The 18,061-nt window shown below is 54.9% G+C and overlaps 1 protein-coding gene across 1 annotated transcript in view; it reads right to left on the bottom strand.

The window, feature by feature from the left end:
• The window catches only part of CNTN2 (contactin 2), a 19,723-nt gene extending 2,269 nt beyond the window's left edge, over positions 1-17,454 (bottom strand). Inside the window, exons 1-19 of the mRNA XM_007470675.1 lie at positions 17,381-17,454; positions 12,955-13,099; positions 12,696-12,871; positions 12,440-12,535; positions 11,850-12,059; positions 11,478-11,577; positions 10,156-10,331; positions 9,604-9,740; positions 9,033-9,162; positions 7,508-7,658; positions 7,260-7,387; positions 6,537-6,712; positions 5,818-5,938; positions 5,160-5,318; positions 4,527-4,676; positions 2,360-2,430; positions 1,809-2,043; positions 1,360-1,472; positions 68-254 (exon numbers count right to left, since the gene is read on the bottom strand). Of these exons, the coding sequence (XP_007470737.1) occupies positions 68-254; positions 1,360-1,472; positions 1,809-2,043; positions 2,360-2,430; positions 4,527-4,676; positions 5,160-5,318; positions 5,818-5,938; positions 6,537-6,712; positions 7,260-7,387; positions 7,508-7,658; positions 9,033-9,162; positions 9,604-9,740; positions 10,156-10,331; positions 11,478-11,577; positions 11,850-12,059; positions 12,440-12,535; positions 12,696-12,871; positions 12,955-13,099; positions 17,381-17,450 (2,731 nt within the window). The 5' untranslated portion in view covers positions 17,451-17,454. The remainder of the gene's footprint in view (positions 1-67; positions 255-1,359; positions 1,473-1,808; positions 2,044-2,359; positions 2,431-4,526; positions 4,677-5,159; positions 5,319-5,817; positions 5,939-6,536; positions 6,713-7,259; positions 7,388-7,507; positions 7,659-9,032; positions 9,163-9,603; positions 9,741-10,155; positions 10,332-11,477; positions 11,578-11,849; positions 12,060-12,439; positions 12,536-12,695; positions 12,872-12,954; positions 13,100-17,380) is intronic.
• Positions 17,455-18,061: the final 607 nt, after the last annotated feature.

Genomic DNA, 18,061 nt, shown 5'->3' with positions numbered 1-18,061 from the left:
AGAGTGATCCTAGAGGCACCGCCTCCAAAATACACCCCTCAACCCCCACCCAGGCTGACGGACTCACGGGGCTTCACGGTCGTGGCATTGGCGGAAGGGCTGGCAGGCCCAGTGCCGGCCCGGTTGTAGGCCCGCACAGTCACGTGGTACTTGGTGTTGTAGTGTAGGCCGGTGACTAGGGCACTGGTGTCTAACCCTGCTGTCCTCACTCGGTCAGCAGCTGCTTCTTTGTCCCCGGCTTTCCAGTAGCGGATCTGAAGGGGGCAGGGGTACCCTAGGGTCAGCAGTCAAACCCAGGACCTCGGGGCTACCCTGACCCTGGCTCTGGACACCTGCATCCTGCTCCTTGCTGGTGCTTGTAACTCAGTCTCAGGTCTCAGAACCTAGACACTAGATCATGAGCTCCAAGGGAGCAGGGACAAGTTGGTGTAAGTTGCTGCTCCCTTCTTGGTGCCCAGCAGAGTGCCCAGTCCAACGAGAGAGCTTAATAACGTGGGCTGAACGAGGGAGCGGGGGTGTGGGCACTGACTCAACCTAGCGATGGCTTGCTGAAACCAACCCCATTTAATTAATTCAAGGAATCCCGTGGGGACTCTGTTAAAGGCTATGAAACGCATATTGTACTTGCAAAGTAGTCCCCCAGCCCTCACTCCAGCAAGCTTATGAGGGCTGCTGAGTAAATGCAAACCCATTGTCATAGACCTCGTAACACCAAGGCCTTCTAGATATTCTTACAAATCAATGGCAGAGTTTGCAGCTATCTCCTCAGTGGGGGATCGCCTAACCCATTGTGCTAAAGCCCAGAGCTGACTCTCCTGAATGGAATTGACATCACTAGTATGATGATTCTCCCTTAGACAATGACATTTCCTGCTTGCCCTTCTTTCCCTTCCTCTCGCTTTCTCTCACTCTCCATCCACCCCCGCATGTACCCCAGTGTGGAGTCACCAGTGGGCCCAAGTCCTGGGTCAGAAACTGCCGGGCCCAGAGTTCCTCAGGGACAGGATGAGCGGCTGGTACATAGAGGAGGCCATGCTGTTCTCTGCAGCCCTGAGGATGCCAGGCTAACTGGGCTCTGGCATGAAACGGGCAGGCTATGCCCCTTCCAGAACCCGCTCCTCCTCCCCTGGGCTCCCACAGCGTCCAGTGCTGGCTCGAGCCAAGCAGTAACTTCAAGGCTGTCCACAGGCATCAGCTAGAGGGGCTTAGCTGAGGTTGCGTCCGTGGTGCTGCATAGACTGCGTGCTGTGTGCCTGGTTAGTGAATGAGTGATTCCAGGAGGAGGACTAGCAAGCCATGAGGTGCCCCTGCGCCTTGACCCCCCGACCCCTTCCTCTCCCAGCCCAGGTCAGTGCTCACCTCGTACCCCAGGAGGATACCATTCATGTCCTGCTGCACCGGTTCCCAGGTCACGTTCATCTCTGAGGATGAGACCCCTTTGGCCCAGACCTTGGTAGGGGCCACCCTGGGCTCTGGGGACCGACACAGAATGGGTTTGGATTCCCAGGCACTCCCTGTGCCCTACAGAGCAGCTGCCAACTGGGACTGCCCTCTCTTAGGATTTTACAGAGCCCAGGGTGCAGAGCATCCCCCGGGGCCCACTTCTCTTTCCAGAGAGCCTCCCTCCTCTAGGCCTGAGGGGAGATGAGGTAGCGAGGGCTAGGAAGGAAGCCAGTGGCGTAGAAGCCAGGTGTCCTCTCCACCCCACCTGCGGAACCTAGCAGCGGTGTGAGGAGCGCTCCCCCACCCTACACCCCGTGGACAAGCTGCTGGGGTGGGGATGCCGCATGGGCCCCAGGGTGGCCCACCTTCCTCAGCCGTGTACACAATCGCGGTGAGGCTCTCAGGCCCATCCCCGCGATGGTTGTAGCTACGGATCTTGACCTCAAAGGGGGTGTAAGGCCGGACACTCTCGTTGCTGTAGACGAAGTACTGGGCATCGGCGCCGGGCACCCGCGCGGTCTGCCAGCGAGTGCTGCCCTGCCTGCGGAAGGACAGCAGGTAGCCGAAGCCGTCTCCGTTCTGGTACTCCCGGGACATGGGCTGAGGGGCAAGAGCGTGGCATGGGCCAGGGGCCGCGGCTGCGTTTCCCTGCCCGTCCTCCAGCCCCACCCAGCCTTCACCAAGAGGGGTGGCCCCAGGACTGCGGTGGTTCCATCCTGCAGTGGGTACAAGGGGAGGGGAGGGACCTTGTCTGCTCTGGAGTCAGGACCGTGCAGTGGCTCTGTCTGGGTCCTCTCTGCATGCCGCTCAACTCCTGAGACGAGTCCCACCAGGTGCGGGTGGGAGTGAGGGTGGGGTAGAGCTTGTCCCCCCAGAGAACTGGAGGCATAGTCCTGCCTCTGTCCTTGCAGCTTACCGTCCAGTTGACAATGAGCTCTCCAGGGGCTCCACCACCTCCTCTGAGACCTGAGGGTGCCACCGAGGGGGCTGTCAGGGCCAAGGGACACAGACAGTTAATGGGCAGTGAGGGAACAAAAGCTCTGAGTCTGAGACCAAAAAGCATCCTAGGACAAGGACACCCTTCCAATGGGCCCTGGCTATAAGCCAATAAAATGGACAACCTAGAAGAGACGGACAAATTCTTAGAAAAGTACAATCTCCCAAGACTGAACCGGAACCAGGGAGAGATAGAAACTATGAACAGATCAATTACCGGTACTGAAATTGAATCAGTAATTTAAAAACTCCCAAAAAACAAAAATCCAGGACCAGATGGCTTCACAGGTGAGTTCTACCAAACATTTAGAGAAGAGTTAACACCTATCCTTCTGAAACTATTCCAATGGGACGTGGTTTTGTCTTTCAAGAGTCCCTCTGGACGTGGGCTTTGGAGTCAAGCAGACCTGAGATCAGATTCCACCTCTGCCACTTACTAGCTGAGATTCTCTGGACGAGTTACTTAACCTCTCTGAGCCTCTGATTCCCCTCTCCGTAAGATAAGGATAATAATGTTTCTCTCAAAGGCTGTAAGAAGAATAAAATTAAGCAAGACAGTGGCTAGCATATACATATAGTATACACTCCATAAATGATCATTATCTTGATCCCTCTTGTTTAAACTAAGTAGCAGAGACCAACTCTAATTTGCTTTAAATTAAGGGGAATAAATAATTCAGAACTGCAGTTAATCCAAAAAACATTTCTTTTGGGTTACAGGTTTTATTATTTTATTTTTTTATTTTCATGGCAGACTTAATTTCCTAATTGTCTCTAGTATTCAAAAGGCTGATGTTAAAACAAGAATGTATTTAATTAGATCGTGAAGCTTGGCAGGGGGTAACTCGGCTGAGGGTTAAAATATTTCTGTAGATGATCCAGCAACTGGAGACTTATCACTTGGTTCTGATGATACTTTAGGGCCTTCTCATTTGCAGAGGGCACTTAAACACATTACCCATTTGATCCTGTGAGGTGGGCATTAGTATTACCCTTTTCAGAGTGGAAAGATTGAGGCCCAGGGCAGTTAAGTGACTTGCCTAAAGCCACACAGCTAATAAATGTCACAGTTTGAATTTGAACTCAGCTCTTCTGATTTGAAATCTCATCATCTTTCTTCTGCATCATAGCTGTCTTTGTGCTCAACCCCTGGATACTACAGCGAAGGAGACCACTCCTCACCCTTTGACTGTCCAAGAAGTTCAATCAAAGAAAGTGCTCCTTCTGGAATTCTTTACTCAGGAGAGGTACCAGTTAAAAATATTGAATGGTTCCAGAAAGAGCCTGGAGAGTCAGCATGGGGCACACAGGAAACCATGTTTATGGACAAAAAGGCAGACCCTCATTACACATCCAGTGGGGCAGGCCTGGGTGGGTGTGGAGGGGAGGCAGGTCCTGATTCCATGCTGCTGGTCTCAGGATCCCAGGGCTCTCATTCTGGGCCTTCACCTTCACCTCTTCCCTTCCTTCCCCACTCAGGTTCTGACACCTACCTGCCTTTCAGGGAGGGTTGTGGGCAGATCGTCCATTCTTCCTGCTCCCAAAGAAACCATCTAAAGAAGGACTTAGAGCACCAGCTGCTTACTTAGTGCCCTGCACAACACACACACACACACACACACACACACACACACACACACACACACCTTCCTCATTAACTGATTCCTGCAGCTCGTGCACTTCCAGGGAGGATATCTGCCCATCACCCCATGGTCCTGGGTTCAAGTCCAGGCTCTGCCAGTGTGACCCTTCCTTCACATGGAATGGGTTTTCCATTAAAAAAAAAAAAAAAACTCTTTACTTTGAGACAATTGTAGATTCACATGCAGTTGTAAGGTTGGCCTATTTTTTAAATGAGTGGTTTGGACTGGATGGCTTCCAGCCCTGACAGGCTGTGGCCCAAGGCACAGTACGTTGTGCAGTGCTGCGGCCTCGCTCTGACTTGTGTTCCTTTCTCATCTGTTTTGTTAGAGTCCGAAGCCTGGTGAGCAGGATTGGAACTCCATGTAATTGCTGCTTGCTTGGGGCTCCCTTTAAGGAGGGCTAGGGTCTGTGCCCTGACATTAATTCTCACCCAGGGCTCTGACCTGCTTCCTTGGTCCGGATGTTGCTGGAGGGCCCACTGGGCTCCCCAGTGCCCAGGATGTTGCTGGCTAAGACCCGGAACTCATAATCCATCCAGGGCGTGAGGCCCAGCACCTGGGCGGTCTCGGCGTTACCCTCGATGTTGGTGGGATCTGCAAGGCACCAGGGAGTCAGTGTTCTGCACTTCATTTACTGATCTAGATGGAAAGGGCAGGGACTGGGTATGAATCACTTTTTTATACCCAGCTCTCACGGTGGTACCCGCTATATTTAAGAGTTCAATACCTTTTTCAGGAACGATTGGGAAACTCGTAGACCTCCCTGTCTTGGAGCCTTTGTAAGATGTTGTGTGCACCCCACACCCCCACGAATGTTTTCATTGCCCCATTAATAGTCCTGCCAGTGCTTCAAGGGTGCAGACTGAGTGCCTCCCCCTCCAACTCTCTCCCCATTCTTCTGCCGCCTGTGTGACCATCTTCCCTAATGGCCTGGGAGCGCCCTGCAGGCAGGGGGTCTACACTTGTCCCTCTTCGAAGCTCCAGGCTCAGCCTTGGCCTCTGACCCCCAGCACCTCCCCTCACCCCCCCTACAGCCAGGCCTAATCAGTACTGACCTGGGTGGGGCCTCACACTTACTGGTCCGAACCTGCTTCCACTTCCCTGCAGGTAGAGTACGAGCTTGCAGGGTGTACTTGGCAATGGGGCTGTGGTTGTCAAAGCCACGGCTCCAGCTGAGCTGGACAGTTGTGTCACCGATGTCTCTCACAACCACGCCTCCTGGGGGACCTGGCGGACCTGCACCAAGAGGTCAGAGCAACAAATTTGAGCCAACCTCCTTCAGGCTCCCTTGGGCTGGTGCAGTACCAAGAGGGAGCAGCAGAGGGCGCAGGAAACACACACCAGGTTGGGAGGGCAAGGAATGGGGGCAGTAGTGAGTGGCGGATGGGGTGTTCTGAGGAGGACGTGTCCAAGGCTGGAGGGGTCACAGAGGCTCTCACACAGAGATGTGTATAGATTTCCCAGCATAAGGCTTTGAAACTTCTGGCCTCAGCAAGTTCTCCAGTCTTGGGATGTGTTAGGAGTGGATTTTTTACAATTTTAGCTTTGGAGGAAGAATATTTTATTCATTTAGGACCCGCGAAGAACCACGGGATGAGTTCAGCTCAACAGACTTGTTAGGAGCCCTTCCCACGGCTTTCAGGGAGAGGTGGGAGTTAGTTAGGGAGCGAAGGTCAGAATAGCCCAGCTGGCCTCTGAGGGTGTCATGGTGGGGGTGGGGTGGGAAACCCATCACCTCGGACCAGGACTGTGGCCTCCTTAGATGCACTGTCCACCACCGTCTGGGCCATGCATGTGTACTTCCCACCGTGGCGCAGCTGGGCGTTCAGGATGGTCAGATCCCCAACCGTCTCCTTCTGCACACGGGGGACAGGAAGCGGGGCGGGTCAGAGGAAGCAGCCCTGGCTAGTGCATGAGTCAGGGGACAGGAGGCAGGGCTCAGAGCCCCCTGCTCTGTTACTTCCCTAGACCCCTTGCACCTCACTCTTCCTCTCTGTTCCATGGGAGGGATCAGCTAATCTCTACTTGGTACCACTGGGGATTAAACGACATTTTTTTTACAGAAGACAGTCAGTGATGGTTCAAGTTAATGATATCATCTGCGCTGGGGGGCAGGATAACAAGAGTAGGGGAGTGAGTCTTGCTCGGTGTCTGGAATTCCAGGTTTGACCCTAACCCTCTTCTAAATGCATAGACGTCGGGTGGAATCCGGGGAACTGCCCGTCAAAGGGAGGGTGTATGAACCCATAACCCTCTTCTAAATGCATAGACGTCGGGTGGAATCCGGGGAACTGCCCGTCAAAGGGAGGGTGCTTATGAACCCAGGGATGAGCTTGCCCTCATGGCATTCCTGGGGGAAGGGGGAAAAGCTTTGGGGGTGTTGATGGCTCTCGTGGGTCCCCTGTCTGCCCAGAAGGAGGGAGGAGCCCTGGGTTCTCTGACCTCAGGCCTTACCACACTGGCCCTTCGGTAGTGACCCCCAGGCTTGTCGAAATCGATGGGGAAGTCATCCAGGGTCCAGATGAAGGTGAGGTCCATGGTGGGGTCGTGGGAGGCGTGGCACTGCAGGGTCAGGTTATCTCCCAAGTTGATGTCGGCACTCGAGGGGGCTAGAGTGATCTTGGTTGCATCTGCCAAGACAAAGGGCCCCTGAGTGGAAGGGGAGGAAGTAGGCCCAGGCAGGGGCGGCAGAGCAGGGTGAGAGGCTCTGTCTTGAGCCCCAGGAAAGAGAACAGGCAGCGTGGCCAACAGCATCCTGACCTCCCAGCAGCCCCACGAGTGCGTGGGAGGGAGGCAGGAGCATATCCTGGATGGTGGTGTTTGGGGGCAGTCCCAAGAGAAACCGAATCCTGAGGTAGCCTCAAAACCAAACTAGGGGCTTCCCTGGTGGCACAGTGGTTGAGAGTCCGCCTGCCAATGCAGGGGACACGGGTTCGTGCCCCAGTCCGGGAAGATCCCACATGCCGCGGAGTGGCTGGGCCCGTGAGCCATGGCCGCTGAGCCTGCGCGTCCGGACCCTGTACTCCGCAACGGGAGAGGCCACAACGGTGAGAGGCCCGCGTACCGCCAAAAAAAAACAAACTAGGAGGAACATGGGAACACAAGAGCCCAATGGCGAGGAGGGACGGCACCCCGTGGTGGCTGAGTCACCAACCTCAGCCAAACCATGGTCCTTACCTCGCACAGAGAGGATGCCCGTGCTGTTGGCTTTGCCCATGAAATTCTCAGCAAAGCAGGTATATTTGCCTTCATCTGACCGACTGATGTTTCTTATGATCAAGGTGCCATCCAGAGTTACAGTCACTCTGCAGCAAGGACAGAGCAGATCTGGCCAACCCAGTGACACATTATAGTCATGGGAAGGGGACTCACCTCCAAGGAGAGGAGGGTGAGCAGGAATTTCTCAGGTGGGGTGGGGCTTGTACCTGCTGCTGTTGGCCAAAATCTCAGTGCCTTTGCTCCAGAGCACCACAGCCTTCGGAGCTGCCCTGGGCTGACAGGGGATAACGATCTCTCCCCCTCGGGCTGCGGGGATCAGACGCCTTACAGGATTCAGCCTAAAGTCGGGGGCAAGTGCTGGAAGGAAGGGGGAGCGCCCCACAGTCACTCAGGGAATCAAACCAGCACTCGTTGCCCTGGAGTCAGATGTCACCTGGCTACATGTTAAACATTTTATGTTCCCTCTATGGCCAATCCACGAGTGACCCCTAGCAGCACCACTTCCAAAATAGCCAGGATCCAGCCCCTTCTCATCACCCCCACTGCCACCAGATCTCCGCTGGTTGGCCTTCCTGATTTTGCATTTTCTTTCTACAATCTCTTCTCCACCCAGCTGCCAGGAATATCATTTTACAAACACAAAACAGACATTCAGAATGAAGTCCAACGCCTCCCAAGGGCTCACAAAGGAGTCCCTACCTCTCTGATCACATCTTGCTCCATTCCTTCCCTCACTTATTGTGCTCTGTCACCTGGGCCATTTTTTTCCTCTTCTTTTTTTGGTTCCGTGAAGATGACATGATTTTTCCTGCCTCAGGACCTTTGCACTTACTATACATTTCGCTTGGAAAGCCCCCAGATCTTCACGTGGTTGGTTCACATCCCAAGTGCAGCTTCTTCAGAGAGGTCTTCCCTGACCATCCCCTCTAACTGGCCCACCATACCCACAGCACTCCGAGGGATTTTCTTTACTGTATTTTTCATGGCTGTCTGAAATTATCTTATTTAATTGTTTGATTTTGTGTTTATTTGCCCCCCTCTCTCCACTGGATTGTAAGATACTTGAAGGCAGAGACCTTATTTTTCGTGTTCACTTCTTAGGAGGTGTTGAAGAAATATTGGTTGAATGAATGAATGAGTCTTAGTTAAGCCTCGCTACAATTGGATGAGGTAGGTACCGTTCTGTCCATTTTACAGATGAGGAAACAGACTACAAGCTTAAGTCACACATCTAAGGATACTGGACTAGCTGACATTTACTGGGCACCTGTTATGTGATGGGCAGGTCCTTTATGCTTTAGCTCTATCATCTCCTTTAATCCCCACAGCAGCTGTATGAGGGCTGGGCTATTATTGCCTACATTTTATTATTCAAGAAACTGAAACACAAAGAGATTAATAACTTGCTGAAGGTCACACAGGCAAAGGGGCTGCTTTAAACCCAAATCTAGCTGATTTGGTTTTCAGTGACTTTTGCCACCTTTTTTTCATGGCGGCAGACATTTACTTTGTCCACGTCAGACGCGGGTCAAGCCAGAGACCCTGTCCTCGGGGAGCTCCACCTAGTGTCTCATCTCCTGTCTTAAATCCCTGAGTTCTACTCAGAAGCTGTTGGAAAACTAAGGAAAACTGCCAGGTGAATGTGTGCGTTTAGAAATGCTGCAACTCACGAGCCCTAACGCCCCCCACCTGGGTGTCCCCGGGGACGTCCTCTCTCCCTGGGCCCCTTACCTTGCACGGCCAGCTCGGCACTGGCGTAGATGGTGCCGTGCTTGTTCTCCGCCACACACTGGTACATGCCTGAGTCCTCCAGGCTCAGCTTGGAGAATCGCAAGTCTCCGGCCAGCACTTCTACCCGGGCCTGCGCAGAAGATCAGGACCACTGGGTGGGGGCTTAATGGGTGGATGCAGTGGAGACCGGGCTGCCTGGAGGGGGCGGCTGTATGCCCAGTCCTATCCAGGGCCACCTGGAATCCCAGGACGCACAGATTCCCCTGGCCTCCCCGCACGTCCGCACACGGAAGCCAGAGGGGCAAGTGACACACTCAGGACCACATAGTGCTTTTGTGGCTGAGTTGGGCCTGAACTCAGGTCCCTGGACCCTCCAGACTCTATCCAGTTGACCAGCCTGAGGCCATGTGACTCTGGGATGGAGAGAAGCACCTAGAACTACCCTGTGGCACCCTAATTGGCCCAGAAGGGTTGCCAGTGTGCGGAAGGGGAAGAGATCTGGAGGGTGAGGGAACCAGGTGAGCAGAGGACGGTGTGCTGGGCGTGTGGAAGGAAGCCCCAGGTCTTCTACCTGGGAGGCCAGAGGATCCCCGTCCCGAAGCCAGCGCACTGTGGGCCGGGGCTTGCCGGCGGCTGCGCATTCCCAGTGCAGGTTGGAACCGATGTCAGCCTCCATGTCTGAGATCACCTTGAGCCACTCGGGCTGAGCTGCGGGGAGCAAGGGAGAGCAAGGCTGGGGAGGGGCTGAGGAGGAGCTGGGAGGAGCTCCGCGAACTAACTGGACTGGATTTGCAGGGCTGCAGCTCCTGCGCCAGGCAGCAGAGGGCGCCAGCCGCATTCCAGGATGGCGGGGTGGGGAGAAGCAGGTTCAAGACAACTGGCACTACGTGCCTGTGCCAGTAACTGTTTTAGCGACTTAAGTCATTCTAATGCTTTCCATGTGCTTTCTGCAACCTTGACTGAAGCTCTGAGCTGACCACAGCACCAACCTCATCTGGTCCCATACCCAGTGCACCCCGTGGGCAGGAAAGTTTCAGCAAGGGGCTGCCTAATCTCCCTGACTTTTGGCTCGGCTTCCACAAGGACAGGGGAAGGCAGGCGGCGAGGGTGTCGGGCTCTGTACCCTGCACGATGATGCGGCCCTGGACGGTGTCGCGGCCCTTGGAGTTCTCCGCCTCACACTCGTAGGTGCCTTCGTCCTCGAAGCCTACGCTGGGGATCTGCAGGGTGGGCTCGGCTGTGGCCCACTGTGGGGACAAGGAGCCATCCACTTTGCGCCACTTGATCCTGGGGACGGGGCTGGCAGGGGAGACAAAGCCAGAGGAGGTGGGCTGAGCTAGGCAGACTCCCTTGTGCCTGCAACTCCTCCCCCAACCCAGGCCCCCCTGAGATGCTGGGCAGGTGGGGACGACGGGGAGAAGGGCCGGGAAGAGACAGAGGGAGAGCGGCCAGGAAAGGAGGAGGGGCCTCTCCCAGGGAGGCTCAGAGCATAGGTGGTCTGTTCCCTGAAGCTGACTTGCCCTCCCTGCCTGCCCCCACCCTGCCCAGGCCTCTTCTGGGCCTGCCCTCCTCAGCAGTGGCCTGCAACCTGGTTCTTTATGGGTCCCCTTCCTCCTCTCCCCAACAGGGCCTTGCCTCTACTTTTCAAAGGGGATTAAGTTGTTAGTAATCTGTGTACTAAAATGGACTGTGGTATCAGTGAGTCTCACAAGGTAACGCATTACCCTTCATGTATTTTAAATATGGATTTTCTGGAAGTCCAATAACTTTCCACAAAGCAGGGGGGCATCTTGGGTAACCACAGGAGATATGTGAGGGAGGAGGGGACCAATGCACAAATCACATTCTTTCATTCATTCTACAAACATTTATTGAGTACCTGCTATTTGCTTAGCCCTGTTCCAGTGAGTCCTTTTTCTGAGAGAGTAAGAGTTCTATTATACATTTTCTATTTTAAGAGATAACTGTTAGCATCCATAGAATACTTACTAAATACCAGATGCTATTCTAAGCACTGTACATATATTAGTTCATTCAATCCTCATAACAACCCCATGAGGTAGGTACTATTATTATCACCATGTACAAATAGGGAAACTGAGGCACTGAGAGGTTAAGTGGTTTACCCAAGGTCTCCCAGCCAGCAAGTGACAGAGCTAGTAGTTGAACGAGGCAGGCTGGGTTGGGGTCCACGCACCATGCTACCTGCCCCCAGCCTGGGGTATTGTGTAAGCTGCCTGAGCCTATCATGCACGTTGCTGGGAAGATGCCTCACCCAGAGGGTTAGTGCTCAGTGAGTGGCGGTTGCTACCCACTGTGGGTCCGGCACTCTGCTAGACCCTGCGAAGGCACCAAGATGACTGAGAGCCGGCCCTGCCTGCCCTCTCCCTGAGGGGCTCTGAGAGGCTGTGCCCTGGCCTGTCCCCTCCCTCCCCCACCACTCACTTCCCGAAGGCGAAGCACTCCAGGGTGACCTGCTGCCCCACCAGCGCGTAGGTCTCTGCTGGGAACCGGGCCTTGATGCTGGGGGCAAAGAGCCTGGTGTCTGGGGAGAGAGGGTTCACACATCAGATCCAGATCAGGTGCTCCTGTGCTTAGGATCTCAGCACAACTCAGAGCCCACACTTTCTTGACTCCCTTTCCCCTTGGGGGCATGCAGCAAGGGTCTGAGGCCATGTAGCAGGAAGACCCTGGGGTCCAGGCCCAGACCCTGTGCCCTTTGAGCTGCTCTTCACAACTTCAAAGGGAAGACCCCCTTTCCCAACGCCCCTTGACCCCTTCAGCTCCCTCCTCCTCGCCTTGCCCGCTGACCCTGACCTTCCGCAGCCAGGTTGAGCTGAGCAAACTTGCTGAAGACGCTCTTGGTGGAGAAATCCATGTGGCTTGTGGCCAGGCAGGAGTAGTTGCCCAAGTCTGAGGCATTGGTCCGGGCAATGTACAGGTTCCCTGTGGTCTGGGACACGAAGTGACGCCCATCCGTAGGGATGAAGTTGGGGAACTCGTTGAGGAGCCAGCGGTAGGACAAGCCTAGGAATGGGGAGTTTGAGGAAACCGGGGGTGCTGGGCTAATGGAGCAACTCTGGGTAGGACCTCAACGCGCTGCTGGGGATCCGTAGACCCTGTCCTGAGAGCCCCTGTGCTCTGAACTGGGGCTGAGGGGAGACCTAGAGGGAAGATGCGACTTTATCTCTGCCCTCAGGGAGTGCTGTCTGCTGGGGAAACAGCCCCTGCCCTTGGGGACCTCCCAGTCTGATGGGGGGTGGGGCACAGAATCATTTAGAGTTGGGCACCCCGGGATCAGTGCTTCCAAGGGTCACTCACCACCTCTTATTCCCTCCCTCTTCTGCTGAGTGGCCAGAAGCCCCTCCTGTGCCCTCTGTCTAACATGGCCCAGGGGCCTGACTCACCTGGGTAGTGGGCGGGCGGGTTACAGGGCAACATCACACCCCAACCTTCGTGGGTTTTCACTGGGTCTCGCTCCTCCTTGGAGAATTCCTGCAGGACTGGAGGTGGAGACTGTGTGCTCAGGCGCTGTCCTCCGAGCCTGGGGGACCCTCCCTCCCCAGCTCAGGCTCCATGCGGAAATAGTCACCCGCCCTTCTGGACACTTTCCAGCCCTGTCTTCTCTACCCCAAAGCGTCCCGGCACCCCGTGGGGGCTCACAGCCAAAGCGGAGGACAGCCTCCCTGCTGACGACGGTGCCCACTGGGTTGGAGGCCAGGCACTGGTAGACGCCGGTGTCCTGGGCTTTGGTGGGGTTCATGATGACCAGGTTGCCCCCGACCAGCTGGTGGCGGGAGCCTGGCTCCAGCTTCATCTCGGTGCCATTCATCTTCCACCTGCAGTGGGGGCGGAGAGGGGCAGATGTGACGAAAAATTGCCCACTGCCCAGGGCCTCCCAGCACCACTGCGAGGGTCTCACCTGTAGGTGGCCGGAGGGCTGGCCCGGGCACGGCATGCCAGTGTCACCTTCTCCTCGGTGGACTCCTCTGGGAATAGCAGACCGAGGGGCTGGTCTTCAAAGACAGGCCCAAAGGTGGCCGGGGACCCCCAGGCTGAGCTCCAAGCTGCAGATGGGGGACACCACCAGAGGTCTCAGGGCCTAGGGGCCAGCTGGAGCCTGGCCTCCAGGGCAGCGCTGTCCAATACAACTTTTGGTGGTGATGGAAAGGTTCCATTCTCTGCCCTGTCCAGTACGGTAGCCATTTGCCACTAGCCATTGTGTCCCTGAAATATGGCTAGTGCAGCTGAGGAATCAGATTTTAAATTTTATTTAATTATAATTAATTAAAATTTGAATTTCAATAGGTTGGGCAGACCCCACCTAGTCAATTAGTTCAGTCAGTCACCCCTCCTATACTCAGATACTGAGTATCTGCTGGGCGAGGCACCGTGTAGCAAAATGAGTAAGACACAGTCCCTCTTCCTCAAGGAGCTTGCGATCCAGGGAGGAAGGCAGAAAACTGACAGTAGGTGAGAGCCGTAATAGTGGTTTAGGTTCAAGAGCAGGGACCCTCGGAGTGGAAGCAGTCAGGGGACTCATGGAAGAGCCGACCTGCAGGGTGTGAGATGGGCCTTGAGAGATGCATGGAAGCCACTGGCTAAAAAGGGGGAGAGAGGAGGTGTGGCCTTGGAGCCTAGTGTTCCTTCTGGGGAGGGCATCCTGAGAGAACGTGCTCTGGCTCTGGGCCTCTATTAGCTGTTACATGACCCTTCTAAGCCTCAGCGTCTTCACCTGTGAAATGGAAAGAAGATGAACCCCCCTCCCAGGGTCTGTAGCAGGGTTCAGCCTGACACAGGGTGTGTACTCAGCCACTGTCTCCTGGACCCAAGTGAGAGGGCCGGGTGGGGGTCAGGGGAAGAGGAAGGCTCAGTGGTGGGTGGACGACGTACAGGTTGCTTTGGGGCATTTTATAAAATTCCATTGTGACATTTCAAGAAAGAGAGGCCCAGAAAAGGGAGCGACTTGCCTACAGTCACAGGGCAAGCCTGTGGCACTTGCAGCTCTAGACCTCGGGTTCCTGAATTTGCTGGGCAGATGGGTATCCCACATACAAATGGCATTTTCCTGCCTGGCCCCCTCCCGGGGCAGATGACTTGCTCTCCATGTCACCGGGGCAGTGTCTAAGAGGCAGAGGGCAGTGTTTCACATCTGCCTCTGTTTGCTGACTGGTGTGGCCAGTCATTCCTTGCCTTTGTGGTGTCAGGCAGGAGCCAGGCCACCCCTAATTGGCTCTTAACCCTCCATGAAGCTGATTTCAGGCCCTCCTTGGTGGGTCGTGGGGGGATCCCCATTAACCAATTAGTGCCTGCTCTCCTGGTGCATCCAGCTGTCAGCCCTAGTCCAGGGGTGGGGGTGGGCCCCATGCCACAGCTGAGGCCCAGCCTTGGACCCCTGGGAGTGATGGCAGCTGTTAAGCAGCTCTCAGAATGAGGAAGGAGGCAGGGCTCCCTGAAATGGCATCCCCCATCCGCCCTCCCCACCACCCATCACTTTCCCTCATTGCTGCCCCAGGCCTTGGAGATGGCGGCGCATCATCTCGGCTGGAGAGCCCAGCTTAATCCTAAATTAATGATGGTGGTGGAGCGTAGGGACCCCTGCCCCAGCTGGGACTGCCGGGAGGGGAGGGAAAGGAGGGGTAGCGGAGGCAGCCAGGCTGCTGGGAACAACCTTGCATAATAGCAGCTTCTAGTAACTCTGTCTGGATGGTGGTGGGGGGAGGGGGGCGGATGGTGGCTGAGTGGGCCTGGGGCACACTGATATTTTAAGCTTCCAGAAAAAGCTTTCTCTCCGGCATTCAGCCATATACACACCCTCACCCAATATCCACAGACACAGGCTTTCCACCTCTCACGTATACACACTTCCTTATATGCACACAGACATCACACATATATACATACATGACTCTCTAAGCTACTCCAGTAGTCAGATATACACATTTATACACACATCCGTTCCCATGCACATATGGCTACAAATGTCCACATATACTTATTTATATCTACGTCTAGGCATTCATAATAACAAAATAGATGCTATTTATTGAGGGCTAATTTCTTTACCAAATACCATGCTCCACATTTCTTTCTCATAACCTCTTTACAAGGTAGGCAGTGTCATTTTCTCGTTAGGCTAATGTGAAAACTGAGACTTAGAAGGTTAAATAACTTGCCCCAAGTCACACAGAGAAGGAGCAGATCTAGGGGTGTGGACCCTGGCCAGCCTCCCCCAGTAGCCAGCGTCCTTAACCACAGGGCTCAGAATTCTTGACTTCAGTTTCCCATCAGGACCATCAGAGATGCTGTTCCATCCTGGAGGTACTGAATCAGAATCTCTAGGAGTGAGGCCCAGGAATCTAGATTTCAAAAGGGCCTCACGGGCATTCTGAAGAGCAGATAGAGTTGAGAGCCATGCACTGTGTGTAAGGCCTTCTATACACATTCATCATCCCCCACCAAATGTAGCATGCCCTCCATGCAGTAATAACGCACTCACATCTCCACCCTCCCAAACATCCACAGACACACCCTCACTCACCCCACACCTCCCTCTGAAACTACACACACATCTACCCACACATGCACACTCTCTCTCTCTCTCTCTCTCTCTCTCTCTCTCTCTCTCACTCACACACACACACACACACACACACTCCCAGGGAAAGCCACCCACTCTGTGCTGTCCTTGTTTGGCATCCTCTCTGATTCTCTCCTGATTCCCTATCCTGTCAACTCTGCTCCCTCAAATACAGGTATCAGGATCTCGTGGAAGAAGGAGATTAGGGAGCTGAGACCGTGGAGGGGAAGCCATGCTGCCCTTCTTTGCACTGGGGTGCAGGAATCCAAAGCTGCATCCCCAGGGTAGGTGCGCAAAGACAGCCAAGAGCTGAGGCCCCTTCCTAGGGGGTGGGAACAGCCATGGGATGTTCCAGTCCTGCCTCTGCGGTTGCTGGAGGTGGCAGACCAGGTCCCGTCTCCCTTGGCCTTCCTGCCTCTCTGGGTCTATGGACCGCAGAGGCTGCACATACTGCTTACCTCAGATGATGGGGTCCCAGCACTGACTGACCCCGAGGGTGGGGAACGCGGAGGAGCCCGGGTACGTCCGCCACTCTCTCTGGGGTGGGTGTCTCCTGCCCCTTGCAGCCTGGGCTCCCCACCCCAGCAGCTCCTCCAGACCTGGGGGGCCCTGGCACTGGGAGCTAGGCCTGGAGCTGGGGGCCTGGGAAGCTCCCCTATTTCCCAGCAGCCTCACTGACTTGGATGCTGGGTTGGGAGGCGGTCAGGACATAATGAGAACATCTGAAACTATGCCAGTGGAGTCCTTCCCTGGTGAGATGAAGAATTTAAAATGTGCTGGTTGCAACCTTGCAGGGGCTGTGGGGTGGGGGGTGGGGGTGGAGCCTGAGGTATAGCTAGAACTCCAGAAGGACACCAGAGGATGGGTACGCTTTCTGCCATGGAGATCTTTAAGAAAAAAAGAAACATCTATTGATCTGGGCTGGGGGTCAGGGCAGAGAAGCCAAGCAGCGGTTCCAGCAGGCCCCTCCGAGCAGCAGCAGGCTGTTGGAAAGATCCCCCAGCTCAGACAGGCTGGGGCTCCCATACCGCCTCCCTAGCCCACTCTCCAGAATCCAGCCAGCCCAGGCCTCTTGTCCTGCACTGCTCGGTTTTCCGTGCCCTCCTTTTCCTTCTGCCAGCCGCCTTCCTCCCCTCTCCCCACTTGAAGCACCCCTGGCATGAGAACTTTTGCTTGGGTCCCTCTTCCTTTTTCTCTGGGCCACGCCCTGCTCTGCCTCATCTCTTCCCAGATCCCGTTCCACATCTGGTCCATTTGCCAGGCTCCACTGTTGTCCTGAGGAACCCTCCCAGAGTTGTGTGGTCAGGGGACCCTAGAGCAGTACTGTCCAATAGAACGTTCCATGATGATGGAAATGTTCTATAAACGGTGCTATCCAATACGGCTATGAGGCCTTGAAATGTGGCTAGTACAACTAAGCAACTAATTTTAAATTGAATCTTGCAGCCTTAAGAGGCTGCAACTCTGGGCTGATGTCATGGAGATCTGGTTGTGCCATAGTCTCGCTGTGTGACCCAGGGCAAGTCCCTCACCCTCTCTGGATCATGCTTTTTTCATCTACAATACGACAAAGACTCATTCCCTCTCCTCCTAATCTCAAAGGGAAAGTAAAATCCACAAACAGGAAAATTTTATAAGGAAATGGCCTCAAACTGAAGTGCCACAGCAGTGCAGTCAGTTATTTCTGCAGTCATCACTAACATAATAGCAGTGATATAACGCTATGATCATGCCTGCTAGGCTTCACAGTCCAGACAAGCCCTCTTACCTGGAGTGGAGACAAGGGCCACAGCGGCCAGCATTAGCAAGTGTGATTTCCTCCTGGTAGGTGTCCCCATGGTGAGCATTCCAGGCAGAAGTGGGGAGCGGAGGAGTCCTGAACAGGGAGAGTCTGGCTGGAGGCTGAGAAGGACCTAGGGAGGCAGAAAGACGGGGGAGGACTCTGAGATGAGGAGCGCCCCTCCCGCTCCAGGTACATCTGGGTCGGCGATGCTTTTGCCTCAGCCTGGGGAGAGGCTGGAACTGCTCTCACCCTCCCCAGGGCCCCAGGGGAAGGGGCTTGGCCATTACCAAGGAGCTCTTCCCAGGGCTGAGTGCCTCCTGCTGACCCCCTGGGAGTCTGGCTCTGCCCTGTACCCTCACCCCACCTCCCGTGCAGCCAGCAGGGTGTTGCTCAGGGAGTGAAAGCAGTGACTAATTGGGAGGCAAGAAGCCACCGCCTGCTCACCCGGTAATAGCTCTCAGTGCAGGGCCAGAAGAGAGCAGGGCCCGTGCCTGGGTTTGGGGAACTAGTAACATCTTCTAGGAATTGGGCCTGCTTTCCCCTGCCCCGCACACATCTGCCTGGGTGGGGGGTAATAAGCCCCTCTGGGAGCTGCAGCAAGTCTGGGAACCAGCCTGTTTTTCTACCAGTGAGGAGGAGTTTCATTGATTCGTCCACACCCTCTCA

The sequence above is a fragment of the Lipotes vexillifer genome, unplaced genomic scaffold, assembly GCF_000442215.2.
Source record: "Lipotes vexillifer unplaced genomic scaffold, Lipotes_vexillifer_v1.1 scaffold1122, whole genome shotgun sequence".
NCBI lineage: Eukaryota > Metazoa > Chordata > Mammalia > Artiodactyla > Lipotidae > Lipotes > Lipotes vexillifer.
Note: the sequence above shows the minus strand (reverse complement) of the source record. Positions and strands in the feature narration are given on the sequence as shown.